The sequence below is a fragment of the Schistocerca piceifrons genome, chromosome 1 (genome assembly GCF_021461385.2).
Source record: "Schistocerca piceifrons isolate TAMUIC-IGC-003096 chromosome 1, iqSchPice1.1, whole genome shotgun sequence".
Taxonomy (NCBI): domain Eukaryota; kingdom Metazoa; phylum Arthropoda; class Insecta; order Orthoptera; family Acrididae; genus Schistocerca; species Schistocerca piceifrons.
The window spans coordinates 19666785-19682685 of record NC_060138.1 but is presented as its reverse complement, the minus strand read 5'-3'; the positions used below and the strand labels follow the sequence as shown (position 1 = coordinate 19682685).

Sequence of the window (15901 nt, the reverse complement as noted above, 5' to 3'; positions counted from 1 at the left end):
TAATAGAGCCTCTGGCTGGACCACTATGCTCTTTAATTTACTGATAAAATGTGCCAAGGGGGAGGGGGAGGGGTGAGATTAGCAGATCATCAGCTACGGAACATGTTTTGCATCTAGGAGACCACTACACTGATTTTGATACGACTCAAATACTGGCGCAGGCACTAGCAGATACCGTGAAGGGCTATACAAAAAGCCCTTAGAGATAGTAAAATAACCCGGCTGTAGAGATTGTAAAATACCCCACGAATTTCGATAGGGAGGAGAAGGGTGTGAAATTGAATGAAATTTGGATCCCAGTGCTGAAGAAGATGTGTACCAGTCTAGTCTTCCACCATGGGGTGATAGCAACACCTGAGTACAATGATCGACAACGGCCAATTGCGGTCACGTATTTGAAGTATGGTCCACCTCCATAACTGAGTGGTCAGTGTAGACAGTTGCCACATGGAGGATCTGGGTTTGATTCCCAGTACAACCAAGGAATTTCCCTTGGTGGGAGGAGTGGTACGGGATGCACTCAGCTTTGTAATGCCAACTGAGTAACTACTTGACAAAGCAGCAGGGGATCCATAGACTGGGAACTCTACAAAATGGCTAGGAGAGCACTGTGTTCACATCTCCCTCCATACTGCTTTTGTACAATGCTGCTAGGCAGAGGATGACACGGCAGCCGGTAGACATCCTTCGGGGCTTCACAGACCGGCACGGAGCTCGTTATTCAAAGAATGCGATGTCATGCCACTGCGCAGAAGCACGTGTACACGGAATTTAGCTGCAGTCCGTAGCAATCCAGGGTGTGAATCAGACATTCAAAGAAACTTTGATCGAGCACGAGAATATCTTCCACACGTGGAAACAAAAGACTGGGTTTAAATGTGAAATCCTTTCAGCCACGACATAGTAGACCAGAAGATTTTATTAACTGTGACATGTCTAACAGTGAAAGTTTACAATCTCCACCAACTGACAGAACTATGCCTGCAGTTAATTGACAGCTCTGTCATTTGGGAACACTTACGCTAAAAAAATATACTAAAAATTTTGGAAATTGGAGGGATCACACAGACAATGCTCCAGTTATACAAATCCTTCTAGAAATTAGTAACGAAAGTAAACTCTTACCAGAAATATTCTGACATACACCACAATGTGTGCGGTGGCATCTCTCGTGGAAGGACACGTCAGTACCACCCACACGTCTCTCGAAGCTCCTCATTTGCACATATGACACTGTTCCTTACGGAGCAGATCATTCCGATGCGTCCCACGATACGCGGGTACTACCGGGTGTACCTCTGCCCACCCTCAGGTGAGCACAGGTAGTCAGGTACAGCAGGCTACCTGCCCGGCAGACACACTCCCACACGCACTAGCTGCCACTGCCTGCATGCACTCTACCACTGTAGTTCCGTCACACAGCCCACGGCCCAGACATCTGACCGCTCCCACATCGCTCGTCTGCCTGCCCCCTCCTACTCACGTCCAACTGCTCACCGGTGGGATCGCGAGCTAGAGCGATCCGAACCGGGGCTCACGACATCAATCGGAGAGTACCACGGCCTTCACATTTGTGGAATGTAGCTCACATCACCCTCAGTTGCCTAGTGCAGCTGACGTTACGGCACAAACTATGTCCGGCATCCTAAATAATAGCAACACAGTCTGCATTATCGAGATATTTTGCCAGACAGCATTAATCACAGATCATTGCCGAGTTCTGAATTCGGCTTAAAAATACTAGTCAGTCACTATTCGATAGCAAAAGAGTTGTGTGCTCGTTCGGACATCACTCTCCTACTCGGTCCTTCTAGCCCTCCTACTACGACTAGCCTTAACACGCATTTCATTCGCTGTCTGGTCATAGCGTTCCTTCAGTTGAGTGCACACATTTATCTAGAATCAGCACAGCATTGGAGCTGCTGACCTACGTCTCTCCAGTGCCTTGACTGATTTGACAGATTCCACCACAATCCGATCACCTGCCATACTGGTAACTCTAATATAGCCAACTGTAGCTCTCAACTGTTCTATTTCCGCTTGTGTTACTGGTGGATCAGCCTTTTAATTTTATGTCAGTTGGTCTTTCTCCACAATCGTGGAGCAACAGGCACATCTACTACAGAGCCAAATGCTAGCCACTGTTTCACAGCATTTGACATGAAAAAAATTGTAAGCGGCCCTAACACTGTCTGTCATTTCTCTCTACTCTGCAGCTATTTTCCCACATGTCCATAGTAATGATTCTTTAAGTCTAGACACATTATTTAGTAATTAGGTGAATTTTTACTGTTTGATTTCAAACCAAAAATGACTGACTTATGATAAATATTTTACAACAAGAAACTCTTGTGATATTAACAATATTTAATTTGCTAAATGACAAGAGCCAGTGAAAGGTGATGTTTCCTGTAGTATGTGATCCTGTTACCAGTTAAAAGGTAATGGGAAAATCTGCCTGAATTGACCTCACTGCCATAGCTACGGTTTCCCTCTCTACTACTACTACTACTACTACTACTACTATTATTATTATTATTATTATTATTATTATTATTATTATCACTAGCATTGTTATTTACAGTTACAAAGTGTTCCTTACACTTACTATTCACTGCTTTGAAATAATACTCACAGTAAAACTTGGGAAATAAAGTTCTCGTAAGGCATCTTCACGCTGAATGTAGGCAAGGTGTATCAGATTAGCTAGAAGACAAAGGGCATAGTTGCCTTCCAGAACATTAAATACTATCCTAGTATTCTGTTCCAAATTCAGAAGGTCCAAACTTCTGCCAAATATTTCATGGCTGATGATGGCAGAAACACACTAAAATAACAAAGTAATATATAAAGATGTAAAATGAGATATAACAGCTAACAAAGAGCACTACAGCTGACATTAAGTTAAACGACTCACCTTCAAGCCTTTACTACTTACAATATTCACAAAGTGCCAACTGGTGGCACATGAAATTTATTATAAGACAGTAATTTCTTTTTTATTTAATATTATAAATAGTTGACCTGTCAGCTCTAAAAAGCGTCTATTAAGAAGTCAATCAATTTCTGCTAAATAATGAATGTAGTACAGATCTGAAGATGAATCCTCATTTAACAGAAATACATTACAATACTACAGTATGTTGAGAATTTTTATTTTGGGACAATCTAATTACAACTGAACGAAACACAATTTTTTGTGTTTCCTCACAGTAAGTCATCTTCAGTGGCCTGGAATATGTACATATATTTGTTTGTATATTTAGTTTACATTCAGAATATTGAATACTATAAACATACTGTAATATTACAAGTGAAACAGGATGACATGACTACAACAACTGAAAACATTATAATAATAATGTTACATAGCACAGCTCAACTTGACTAGAAGAAAGGCTCAGTTGGTAGGACATGTTTTGAGGCATCAAGGGATCACCAATTTAGTATTGGAGGGCAGCGTGGAGGGTAAAAATCGTAGAGGGAAACCAAGAGATGAATACACTTAAGCAGATTCAGAAGGATGTAGGTTGCAGCAGGTACTGGGAGATGAAGGAGCTTGCACAGGATAGAGTAGCATGGAGAGTTGCATCAAATCAGTCTCAGGAATGAAGATCACAATAACAGCACAGCTAACCAAAAATTATGTAATGCATGTGTCAGGCTGCTGCTCACAACATAGTGGAGATGCTGAGTCACAAATAGGCACAAAAAAAAGACTGTCACAAATAAAGTTTTCAGCCATTAAGGCTTTTGTTGACAATAGACGACACACACACACACACACACACACACACACACACACACACACACACACACACACACAAACAACACACACACACAAACAACACAAACAACTGCAGGCTCAAACAACTGGAACCACACGGCCATGAAGTGTGGTTTCAGTTGCCTGAGCCTGCAGTCGTGAGTGTGAGTTGAATTTGTGTGTGTGTGTGTGTGTGTGTGTGTGTGTGTGTGTGTGTGTGTGTGTGTCATTTATTGTCAACAATGGCCTTAATGGCCAGAAGCTTTATTTGTGGAAGTGTTTTTGTTGTGCCTATCTGCGACTCAGCATCTCCAATATGTGTTGAATAGCAACTTTCCTTTTCATAATATTGTTGCAATCCATCCTGGATTTTCCATTGTTTGATTTTTGTAGGTATCAGGCTCATATACCACAATTTAGTTACACTGCATCATTTAAAGTCATAAGAATTATAAGGCGAACAGTAAGTATAATAAAGGTTTTAGTAGAGTTAAACACAAATATTCTTCAGCTAATTAAGATGAGTATAAGTAAACTGTTCTCAGCTTCATTCCTACTTATTCTGCTGTTTTTACGAATTGATAAGGCTGATTTACTGTAGAGCAAACTGCTCATATTTCTTACCCCATGTAGACTCTTGTTCAGTGTTCGTCTCATAAGATGAACATCTGCACTTGACTGTGTATTATAATAATGACCCAACCTCTTAGTTATTGTTAATTCAGGTTCCTGTCACAGTTGCATACAGTTTCTTGATAGTGACTAATTCTAAATGTTAACATTTGCTCTCAAAAGCATTACCTGCATTTTGAATGTTTGTTTGAGCATAATTCCACTCATACACTTGCATGGTATCAACATAATACAGACCCAGATGACAAATGTGGTATGATTACACTTACAGTAAGCTAGACTAGTATGTCAAATGTACCATTTCTGAATTATAGTGATACTATATTTGTTGTATGGATCTATTTACGTAGATGTTATTCATCCGTCTCAGTGGAATTATGCTCTAATGAACACTTGAAATGCATGCAATCATTTGAGAATGATGTTAACATTTAAACCTAAGCATCACCAAGAAACTATATGTACATATGACAGAAACTTGAACAAATAATAATCAGATTTAAGTTTCTGGTACTTTCACCAACAAAATATTGGAATTAAATACACTTACTCATCTCAAACAAGTGTAGCTCCTTGTTTAGAAGAATCCCATTTTTATATATAAATCTAGCGAACAGACAATATTTTTAATTCCCTAGAAACTGGCTTAATGGGTGTTTGATGAGACACCTGTTGCATCAGCTTTAAGAGCCTCTTTCGCATCGCAAACATTTTCCTATGTATTGAACCCAATAACTGGGTTGCCATAAGAGATAGTTGAAAGCACTAATGCAAAATAAACTGTCTTGAGGGCTGTGATATCACAGAAATGTCAAAGGATTTGAAAAGCCTAGCACAAACTACTCGATCTTTTGAACAGCTTTCCTCTATGTATAACAAATTATAAGTTATGTTCTATCCACAGCATAAGAAATTTTATATCCTTCGCTTGTTCTATTGTTGCGTCACTTCTTATTATGGGATCTGTACAGGTAGGGTGCTTTATGGAGCACTGAGTAGCATATGTGCAGGTTTGCTTTCATTTAACAGTAGGGTATTATTGTACACCCAGGAAATTAGTTTGTTAATGGAGTCAGTTAACTCACTGCTCATTCTTTGAATCTACAGAATTTGGAAAAGGAGATTTGTTTCATCTGCAAAAAATTTAAGTAATGCTTTAGATATATTCAGAGGCAGATCATTGATCAGTTGGGCCTCACGCACACTATAAGAGCGTGGCAACTTCAATTTCAATAAGCTCTTGGTGGTCTGGCAACCGATTTGATATATTTTGAACATTCAGTAATGTAGTGAAAGAATTATAAACCAGTGTATCAATAGAGCTGTTGTAGGTGGTAGCTATTCTAGTGGGCTCTCTGCCAATATTTTACATGTTATGTGTAGCAGTAAGGTTGCTTGTGTCGTAAAGCCATCATCAGAGCCTTTAAGGAAGGAAGATTAAGGTTATCATCCTGCAACTGAGGAGGTCATTAGAGAAAGAGCAGCTCAGATGGTAAAAGAGACAAAAGAAATTAGCTGTGTCCTATACAAAGATACCACCCTGGCATTTGCCTTAAATAATTTTGGGAAACCTCAGAAAACCTGACTGGATGACAATTTGAATCTCAGACTTTGCAAATGTCAGCTCATTTTATGAGCAGCTGTACCACCCTGCACATTCTTCTGATCCATAAGATGTACAGATAGTGTAGCATGGTCTGACAGCTGTGAATCTCTTCTCTATCTTTAAACATCGTTTTATGTTGTATATTTAGTTTTACTTGAACACGATGGCCTAGTTTCAAACTACTTTCTCTTTGCCTGTACACTCTGATCAAGTAGCCATTAACACAACCTGTCCCTCTACGGGCACTGGTGACACCGGAAAACAACATCACAGACCTTGTACCGAACTGGTCTTGTAACAACACTAACTGATGCAGCAGTCATTCCAGCATCACATGCCTCTATTTTTGTCATGGTGATAACATTCTTTATGAGTTTTCTGGCAATCACAAAATAAGTTGAAAAGTAATGTTGCAGTAACATTTTAAGTATTTTGCATTTTTGAATATAGAATATATATCGGCACCTACAGTGAGTGGCTAACAGATGTGCGGACCGAATGTCGCCGAGGATAAGCAGACACCTTGCACTGAGTGCTGATGGCATCCATGTATCTGGGTAGGTGGTGGTGGCGGTGGTGGTGGTGGTGGTGGTGGGGCAGAAGAGTGGGTATAGAGCAGGACATGCTCTTACCCCTAGCTATGTGGCAGTGATGGTGGGCTTTGTAGCTAAAAAATCTGGAGATAAAACAGAACCCAATTCTGAATCGGCTGCTGTAAGGAACAAAGTGTGGAAGAAGTGAAAGAAGTAACAGGAATTATTTCGAAAGCAACAAAAGATCCCTCAACATTTGTGGAAAGATAGACAATGTAAAATAGGAGAGGGCTAAACATGACATACACAGACTAGGAGTAATTGAAATAAAATGGCCTGAGAAAGGGGATTTACTGAGCAGTAACTTTAGACTTTTACACTTGGAAGAAGAAGGAAGTTATCCAGGTGTGGAGATAGTACAAAGTAAAAGCGTAGCCATCTGAGTTTAGAACTATGTATAATAACATGACAGAATAGTTACATTGAGAACAAAGAATGAGTTAGTTGACATGGTACTGACACAAGTGTACACTCCAAACTGTGGTATCGCTCACCACAGACACCACATGTCACTTTGTAAGTCATAGGTTAGTACCAGACATTCCTAGTACTGCCACGAGAGGCAGGTACACAGCAATCACGGCTGCCGACTGACAGCCACCCTATGGACACACCCACTTCAGTCAGAACAGGCAGTGCCACTACCTAAGTAGATAAGAGGCTACCACAAGCCAGCATCACCCCCTCTTCAGTAGTGTGATCTATGTCTGCGAGCATTCTGCCTTTCTCTCAATGACTACAGTGTATTAATACTTGGCTACATACTAGGACACACTAGATTTTGTGACTGGACCCACCAGGACTTGTGTTCTTGCACCTCTTTGAGTTAAGTAAACAATTTTTACCTAACAGTTGTTGTTTCTCTCATTCTCTGCCCTCAGCCTTTAACCCAAGCATCACTAGACAATACAAAACACTGGTGCTGATGAGATGTTTGCAAGTTGTTGGATTGTGCCTTGCTGACAAAGTAATACAATAACAACAACAAAGATAGCGTGTGTTTCTTGTCTGTTGCATTGTTTGTCTACTGACCTTCTTGTGTTTCACAACATCCTGACCTGCAACTTGCTATTTTCATTGTTTTCTTTTACAGATGCAGATTTATTATTATTATTATTATTATTATTATTAGTCTTTTCTGTGACTTCTAATTGAGGCATTCTTTACAGCTCCAGTGTTTACATTTTATTTTTATTCAGTTGCTATTGTATACTACACAATTTGCCAATATACTGAAGGTAATGTCTCTAAGTCAAGATCTTCAGTTGCAGGTCCTGCAAATTCAACAACTTGTTGCACGAATAACGCAAGTGGTGCAATTCCAAAAAAAATCTGCATCACTTGCTGCATCTCAAGTGGCACCACAACAGGCACCTCCTGTCTGGGCATCAAAGTTTCAGACATTCGAGACACAGCAGGAACACTGGCTGGAATTCCGTGCTCAGCTCAACACTCATTTCACTGCACATCATATCCAATTATGGACAGAAAACCTCATTTTTTTGGCAATACTAGGCATCAAAATATACAGATTGGTGTGTGAAATCTTTCCCACCACCCAACCTGAAAGTGTATACTACAATGACTTGACTGCTGCGTTAGACAAATACTTTGATAAACAAGTGAACGTGTGAATTTGGTAGATATAACAGAATATGACAATTCGAGATGCTAATACCCACAATGTGTCTGATTCTAGATTCAGAGGGCAAATACCAAACTATCTGGACCCAAGCTTGAAGCAAGTGTTGCAATTAATAGTGTCTCAGAGCTCTTACAAGAGTGCTCGACTTCGACTGTCTTCACATTTCCCTGTTTGTGGACCATATTGTCAGTACAATTCATCTCTCCTCAACTGACTTTCCTTGCTATGCCACGTGCCTGCAAATAGGGATGAAAGCATACAGGTTGCGCGACCAGTTAGTGCACCGTGTCACCCCGAGTCGCAGCTAGTGCTAGACTACACTGGTGTGCTGGCCAGTTAGTACGAGGAGTTAAATCTTGTCCTCCGTGCTTTATATCACAGAAGCGGCAGTCGTGCCCCTCCTGTGACACAAAGTGTTTTTGCTGAGGCAAGCACTGACATGTACAATCAGTATGTCTGCAAAACTGAAAGTCAAACAAGCAATCTGTTCCTTATTTTAAGAGTCAGTGTACAAATGTCAATGTCGTACTTTCAAAGCCATTTAGTATTAATCACTGTGTGAAGTCAGTGTTGTAATCAATGTCACAGAAATCTCCAAACTCTTCTCATATTTGGCAACCAAAAAACTTAAGTTTTTGACATTTTGTAGATTGCTAATTGCAACATGCACACATGCAATTAAACATGGGAGCTTAAGTGACAATTTTGAACAGATGCATGTGTGAACTGTTAGGAAAGCATTAATTGAAAAAGTCACAGACAAACCTCTCAGTTTACAATGATCACAAAATCCCAATTTTTATGAACTTCCAGTATGCTGGAGTAATTGCAGGGTAGCCCAGTATGCTGGAGTAATTGCAGGGTAGCAAATTGTGTTAATCACTACAATGGAAAAATGACCAAAGTTGCAAATTTAACTTTCATTTACTCGATGACTACTTTTGGGTCATGGTCCATTTTTAAATCATCCAGATATATGACTATGATATTGACTATATGGATGATTCCAAAATGGGCCCCGATCCAAAATTAGTCAAGTAAATAAAAGTGAAATTTGCAACTTTGGCTGCTTTTCTCTTGTAGTGATTTGCCATTTTTCACAATGTTACAAATATAGTTTCATTCAAAGTATTGCATTCAAAGGACAGTCAAAACAGTTGTGATACTGACTTGTTCAATCTTTTTGGGTTGCAATACAGGACAACATACTTTCTGTGAATTTTTCTGTACTTCAGGACAGTGTTTCAAAACTCTGTGCAGAATTCAGTGAACTTTTTCAGAACAGCCTAGGTAAAGCAACCAATTTTGAAGTGTAAATTATACTGAAGGCAACTACCCAACCACGGTTTTGCTGGGAACAGCCCACCTCTCAGGTAGGTAGAGAACAAGTGGTGCAACAATTGTTAACCTGACAGGACAAAAGCAATCACTCCAGTGCATTATGAAACTGTGACAAATTAAGACTGTGTGCTGACTTCAAATCAATAGTGAATCCTCAAAGAGTGAATTACTCATTTCCATTACCATGTCCTGATGAACTGATGGATAAGCTAAGAGCAGTTCACTTGTTCTCTAAAAAGAGACTTTCAGTATGACTATTTGCAGCTTTAATTACACAAGTAGTCTTAGAAATATTTTGTGATCAACACCCACATGGAGTTAGTCTGGTTTTTACGTCTGTCTTTTGGGAGTGCTTCATTGCCTGCAATTTTTCAATGCTGTCTTTAACAGCTGACTGCTACAGTGCCTTTGTGCACAAACTATGTAGACGATATTGTGGTTTGAGTCATACTCACAAGGAACAACTTTCTAATCTTAGGTGTCCATTTCAAGTTTATTTAATTGAAATCGAGTTTGGCCTTATGCCCAGGGCATCCACCCTTTTAAGTCTCACTTGACCGCATTCGTGATCTGATACGCAAGGTGTGAGACAGGAGAAATACCCTCAGACTTCATGAAGAATGCAAGAATTTCAATTCAGAAAGAAGGAAAGTGCTGGCTGGTGGGAACAATGCTGTACCTTCAGTTTAATGTGTTGTGGTTGCAAAATACTGACATAATGTATTTATAGAAGAATAGAAAAACTGACTGAAGCCAACCGTGCCAAAGATCTGTTTGCATTCCAGAGAACTGTAGGAAAACGTGAGGCATTATTGACCGTACATCTTTCCTTAGAAAATAGGCTGAAAAAGGCAAGTATATATTTATAGCATTTGTATATTTAGAGAAAGTTTTTGACAATGTCAGCTGGGTGGCACTCTTTGAAATTTTGAAGGTAACAGGGTATAATATATGCATCGAAATATTATTTACAACTTTTACAGAAAGCAGATTGAAGTTACACGAACTGAAGGACATGAAATGGAACCAGTAATGAAGAAGGATGTGACACCAGGTTGTAGCATAAGTTATTCAATCTGTACACTGAACAAGCAGTAAAAGAAACCAGTGAGAAACTTAAGTCCAGGGAGAAGAAATAAAAACTTAGAGGTCTGCCAATGATGATGTAATTCTTTCAGCAATGGCAAAGGACTTGGAAGAATAGCTCAATGCAATGGATACTGTATTGAAAAGAGATTATAGAATGAACATTGCCATCTCCAAAAGTAAAAAAAAGGTAATGGAATGTAGTCTTGTTAACTCAGGCAATGGTCGGGAACTAGATTAGCAAATAAGATACTAAAAGTAATAGAAGAATGTTGCTACTTGGACAGAAAAATAACTGAAGATGCCTGTAGAGAGAACATAAAATGCAGTCTGGCAACAGTAGGACAAGTATTTCTGAAACAGTGGAATATGCTAATGTCTAACATAAATTTAAACGTTAGGAAGTCTTTTCCAAAGGTATTTGTCTAGAGTGTAACTGTGTACAAAAGAGAAATGAGGACAATAATCAGTTGACACAGGTAGAAAATAGAAGCTTTTGAAATGTGGTGCTATAGAAGAATGCTGGAGATAATATGGGGGTAGATTGAATAACTAATGAGGAAAATAAAATTTATGCTAGAATTGGACTAAAGGGGATCAGTTTTGATAGGATATATCCTGAGGCATCAAGGAACAGTCAGTATGGTAATGGACGAAAATGTGGGGAGTAAAACTTGTAGAGGAGGACACAGGCTTGTGCACAGTAAGCTTGTTGAAATGGATGTAGGTAGCAGTAAATATGCTGAGATAAAGAAGATTGTACGGGATCGACTAGTGTGGTGAGATGCATCAAACCAATCTTTGGATTGATGCCCATCCCACAGCCCTCCCCACCACCACCACCACGAACAGCAGCAGTAACCACTGTAACTGTACCTGATGATATCACTGGATCAGCACATTCAACACTGAGCGCTGAACGGTGTGTTCCAAAACACTCGTACCTACAGCATCACTGCCTATCCCGCTTTACCGAATAGGTAGGCCTCCGACCTCTACGAGCAGTGACAAGGCACAAAATTTCCAACATCTTGACACCTACTCCCAGTTTCACTGTCTTTCAATCACTTTCCACAGATGTCCATATCAGAAGCACGTGAACTGCTGACCAGCTTCACCATTTCTGAGATGCTCATTCACAGATGCCAGACTGTAACAACCCTCCCTTTGTCAAAATCGAATATGTTAGTGAATTTTCCTGTTTGTGGCCCATATTGTCACTACAATTCATCTCTGCTCAACTGCCTTTCCTGCTATGCCATGTGCCTGCAATGCCACTAAGCAGCATTCAACAATGGGCAGTGCTTATAATACCTGGCTCATCAGTGTATATTACACTAGGGAAATGTATCTGAAACTCTAAAATGTGAAGAAGATTGTACCACAAGTCTCTTGTCACACATGTGGCAAATATTGATACGACTAATATATAATCAAACAGGCAATAAAACTGAACCACAATCAGCTTAAGATGAGTTTGGATTAAGACAGAACAGAGACACGAGGGAAGCTATCACAGTGTTACGACAGATTACGGACATACTGCTAGACGTATGAAAACCATTATTTATTGCATTTGTAGACCTGCAAAAACCCTTTGACAGTGGTTTAGTGAAGATTATGTCTAGCACTGATCTACAGTTTGGAGACAGCTGAATTGTATACAAATTGTATAAAAAGCAGAGAGGCATCATACAGTCAAAAGGCAAGGAGAAAAGAGTACTTCTAACACACAAACTGTCACTAGTTTGTTCAACACATATACTGACAGAGGTGTTGAGGAAAATGTAAAGAGGATATGGAAGGGGTTGAAAACTAAGGGAATGGAAATCATCAAAAGACTTGCTGATGACATAGCCATTATTAAGTATAACGATGGGCAACTGAAAGAAAAGGAAATTTGAAGAATGAACATTATCTTGTAGGAGAAATATGACAAGAAAATTAATATAAAGAAATCCAAAATAATGATATGTAACCAACAACATATTGCAGCAGGCATTATAATTAATCATATACCACTCAGACAAGTACCTTTAACTACTTTGCTAGTTCAGCTTACATAAATAGCTCGATTACACAGGCAAAAGCAGCCTTTTATACGAAAAAGGTACCACTTACAGCAAAGAACCTAGTTGTACAGATCAAAAACTGATTTACTAATGGTTCTGTCTCGGGTGTGGCCTTGCACGACTCCTAAATGTGGGCTATTGGTGCAAGCGACAAGGAATATCTGGAGGCATTTGAAAGGCGGTGCTGGAGAAGAATTTGAAAGATCTGCTCACTACAGAAAATAAGATATCGATTAACTGGCCACCTCCACTGTCAACAGTTTTCTTGTTAACATAGTGGATGGAACGACCTGAGGAAAGAAAGGAAGAAAAATACCTACAGTCCACAACTGCTGATGGATTGGATGTGATAAGAGCATGCTCAAGTGAAGAAGTGAAGAGAGTAACAGGGAACAGAGAGGACTGGAGAAGAAAAATCTTCAGACTGAAACCTAAGAAGACTCCAAAATAAGTAACATAGGGTTCTCGGGATGAACACTATGTTCTCATGCTGCTTTATCCATAAACGCCAGTGTAGTATGACTACAATGCCACCATCCTACATATATGAGTGGATTCAATAGCTAAGAATATACCTTGTAGTGCAATGAATTATGGAAGCAACAATTTGTTAAATGTCAAAATAAATGGCACTGCTTTAAAATGTTTCCAGTGGTTTCCTTATGGTACTTTGGGCAGACTAAGCAGCTGGGCTTGTTTGCTGGGTCATGCGTTCATACTTTTTAGAAGAATTAGTAGCAGAGATTTCTGTCATCCTCAGAATCTTGACAACCGAGACAAGAGTACTGAGCCCCGAGACGCACGAAGGTCCACTGCCAGACACAGTAAAGGTCACTACACAGCGACAAGTCTCACAGCAGCAGGCACCGACGCACACTACTGGGTTTCCCAAATATGATGCAAGCTATTGATGAGTGAGTGTCATTCACTCACTCTACTGCACTGCCTGTAATTTACATAATGTGGCACATTCATTACATAAACACCAAAGGATTATGGGTGGCTAAACGCCTTTTTTCCTCTTAAACCTGGCCAACAACAGGTCAGATGTACATCAATTAATTTAATAATGACTCCACAAGAATTGTGAAAAAAGACAGGTTTTAGTTGTAAGATCCCAACATGTCTACAAGAATAATATTACTTAACTGTAAAATATGTATTCACTCCATCCCCTTCAAGAAAGAACACATTCACCACACATATTACAAAAAGTATTATGTATTCACTCCATCCCCCTTCAAGAAAGAACACATTCACCACACATATTACAAAAGGTAATGGAGATGCTCAGTCATGATAGGCACAACAAGAAGACTTTCACAACTAAAGCTTTCGACCATTGGCCTTCATCAACAACAACAACACCACACACACACACACACACACACACACACACACACACAGCACACGCAAATGCAAACGCAACTCACACACAACTGCAGTCTCAGGCAGCTGAAACCACACTGCGAGCAGCAGCAGCACCAGTGCATGACGGGAGTGACAACTGGGTGGGGGTAAGGAGGAAGCTGGGGCGGGAAGGGGGAAGGATAGCATGGTGGGGGTGTGGAATGACGGCTGACGGCTGTGTAGTGCTGGAATGGGAACAGAGAAGGGGCTGGATGGGTGAGGACAGTGACTAACGAAGGTTGAGGTGAGGAGGGTTAGAGAACGTAGGTTGTACTGCAGGTAATGTTCCCACCTGCACAGTTCAGAAAAGCTGGTGCTGGTGGGAAGGATCCATATGGTATTCCATCCTGAATTTTCCATTGTTTTGTTAAAAATTAAACAATGGAAGATCCATAGCTGAACAAAAGTAATTGTATGAGGAAATGTCACTACTCACTGAAAGCAAGAGGCACTTGTAAAAGGACAATAACTAAGAGATATGTAGACTGGGATGGGTGTTGCGGATATGGAAGACATGTGGGAAGAGGAAGAAGCAACAGGAGGAAAGCTATGAAGTTCATATTGCAGGAGAATTTTTTTTTTCATATCAAAATTATGTTACTCTTAATTTTTAAGTGCTACCTGCTGTCTGCTAGCAGGTACTGATAACAGTACAAAACATACTACTACAAACAGTTAGTTTCGAGCCAGGTTTAAATTGGAGTATAGGTGCCTAAGTTACCGTATTTACTCAAATCTAAGCCGCACTCGAATCTAAGCCGCACCTGAAAAATGAGACTCGAAATTCAAGGGGAGAGAAAAGTTTTAGGCCGCACCTCCAAATCGAAACGAAGTTGGTCCATTGTAATATGAGACACAATTTAGGTCGAATGAATGATGATACAGCTACAGTAGTTTGGTTCGAGTCGTAAGCTAAGCAGTTAAGCTTTACCAGGTAGCCATTACTATGCATCAGGCGCTCCGTCCGTATTTATACGGGTACCCTTCCTTTTTCACGTGCTTCGTCTGGTTTGAATTGATTGCTTATTTTTCTTTGATCTGATAAGTGCCATTCTCTTTGTTATAGGTGTTTACGTCACTCTAAGCTGAAAATGCATTATTGCGACCTGTCGCCGCTCGCAGCATGGCTTGTTTTTGTGCGCGCTACCGCCGCTTCCAATTTAAAAAAAAAAAGAGAGGAATCGTCTCATTAGCGAAACAATGGCAAGAGACTGCTATTTGCTGTTACTTACACTGCTGCTTTCTTTGATAATACTCAACAAGAACCAAATAATAGACTGCGTGTGATAGAAGATGTTCTGAACGAGAGTTTAGCTAAAATTTTCTCCGTTTGAAAATCTTTGCAGACGCCTCTTTAGTACATTACATTCTGCACAGAAATTAGAGTCATCTTAGATTTAAAAATCTAGTCAGTTGTCGTGCTTCATTTCTGACTGTATCACTATTCGGCGTAAGAATAATATGAATATAAACATGGCAGGATATGTATATTCTTCCGCATTTACTGTTGTCTCACTCTAGTTTCGTAGTTTATTAGGCAGACAGGATTTAAATGAGATAGCAGCAAACACGAAAGAATACACGGAAAAATGTTTATATTCGTATTACTCTTATGGTGAAGAGAATACTGCATGTGATTCGCAATTCATAAAAGTTCCTATTAGCAACCATCTCTTGTCACAGGTAGGAAAAAAATCAGAATGTAGAGTTGGCCTTATTGACAAACATTCCAAACAGTCTTGCAAGTCG

The 15901-nt window shown here is 39.9% G+C and overlaps 1 protein-coding gene across 2 annotated transcripts in view; it reads right to left on the bottom strand.

Moving 5' to 3' along the window:
• Nucleotides 1–15901, bottom strand: part of LOC124794779 (ubiquitin-protein ligase E3B) — a 283854-nt gene that overhangs the window by 217789 nt on the left and 50164 nt on the right. For both annotated transcript variants that reach the window (XM_047258416.1, XM_047258425.1), the window contains exon 5: nt 2636–2827. In XM_047258416.1, the coding sequence (XP_047114372.1) occupies nt 2636–2827 (192 nt within the window). The remainder of the gene's footprint in view (nt 1–2635; nt 2828–15901) is intronic.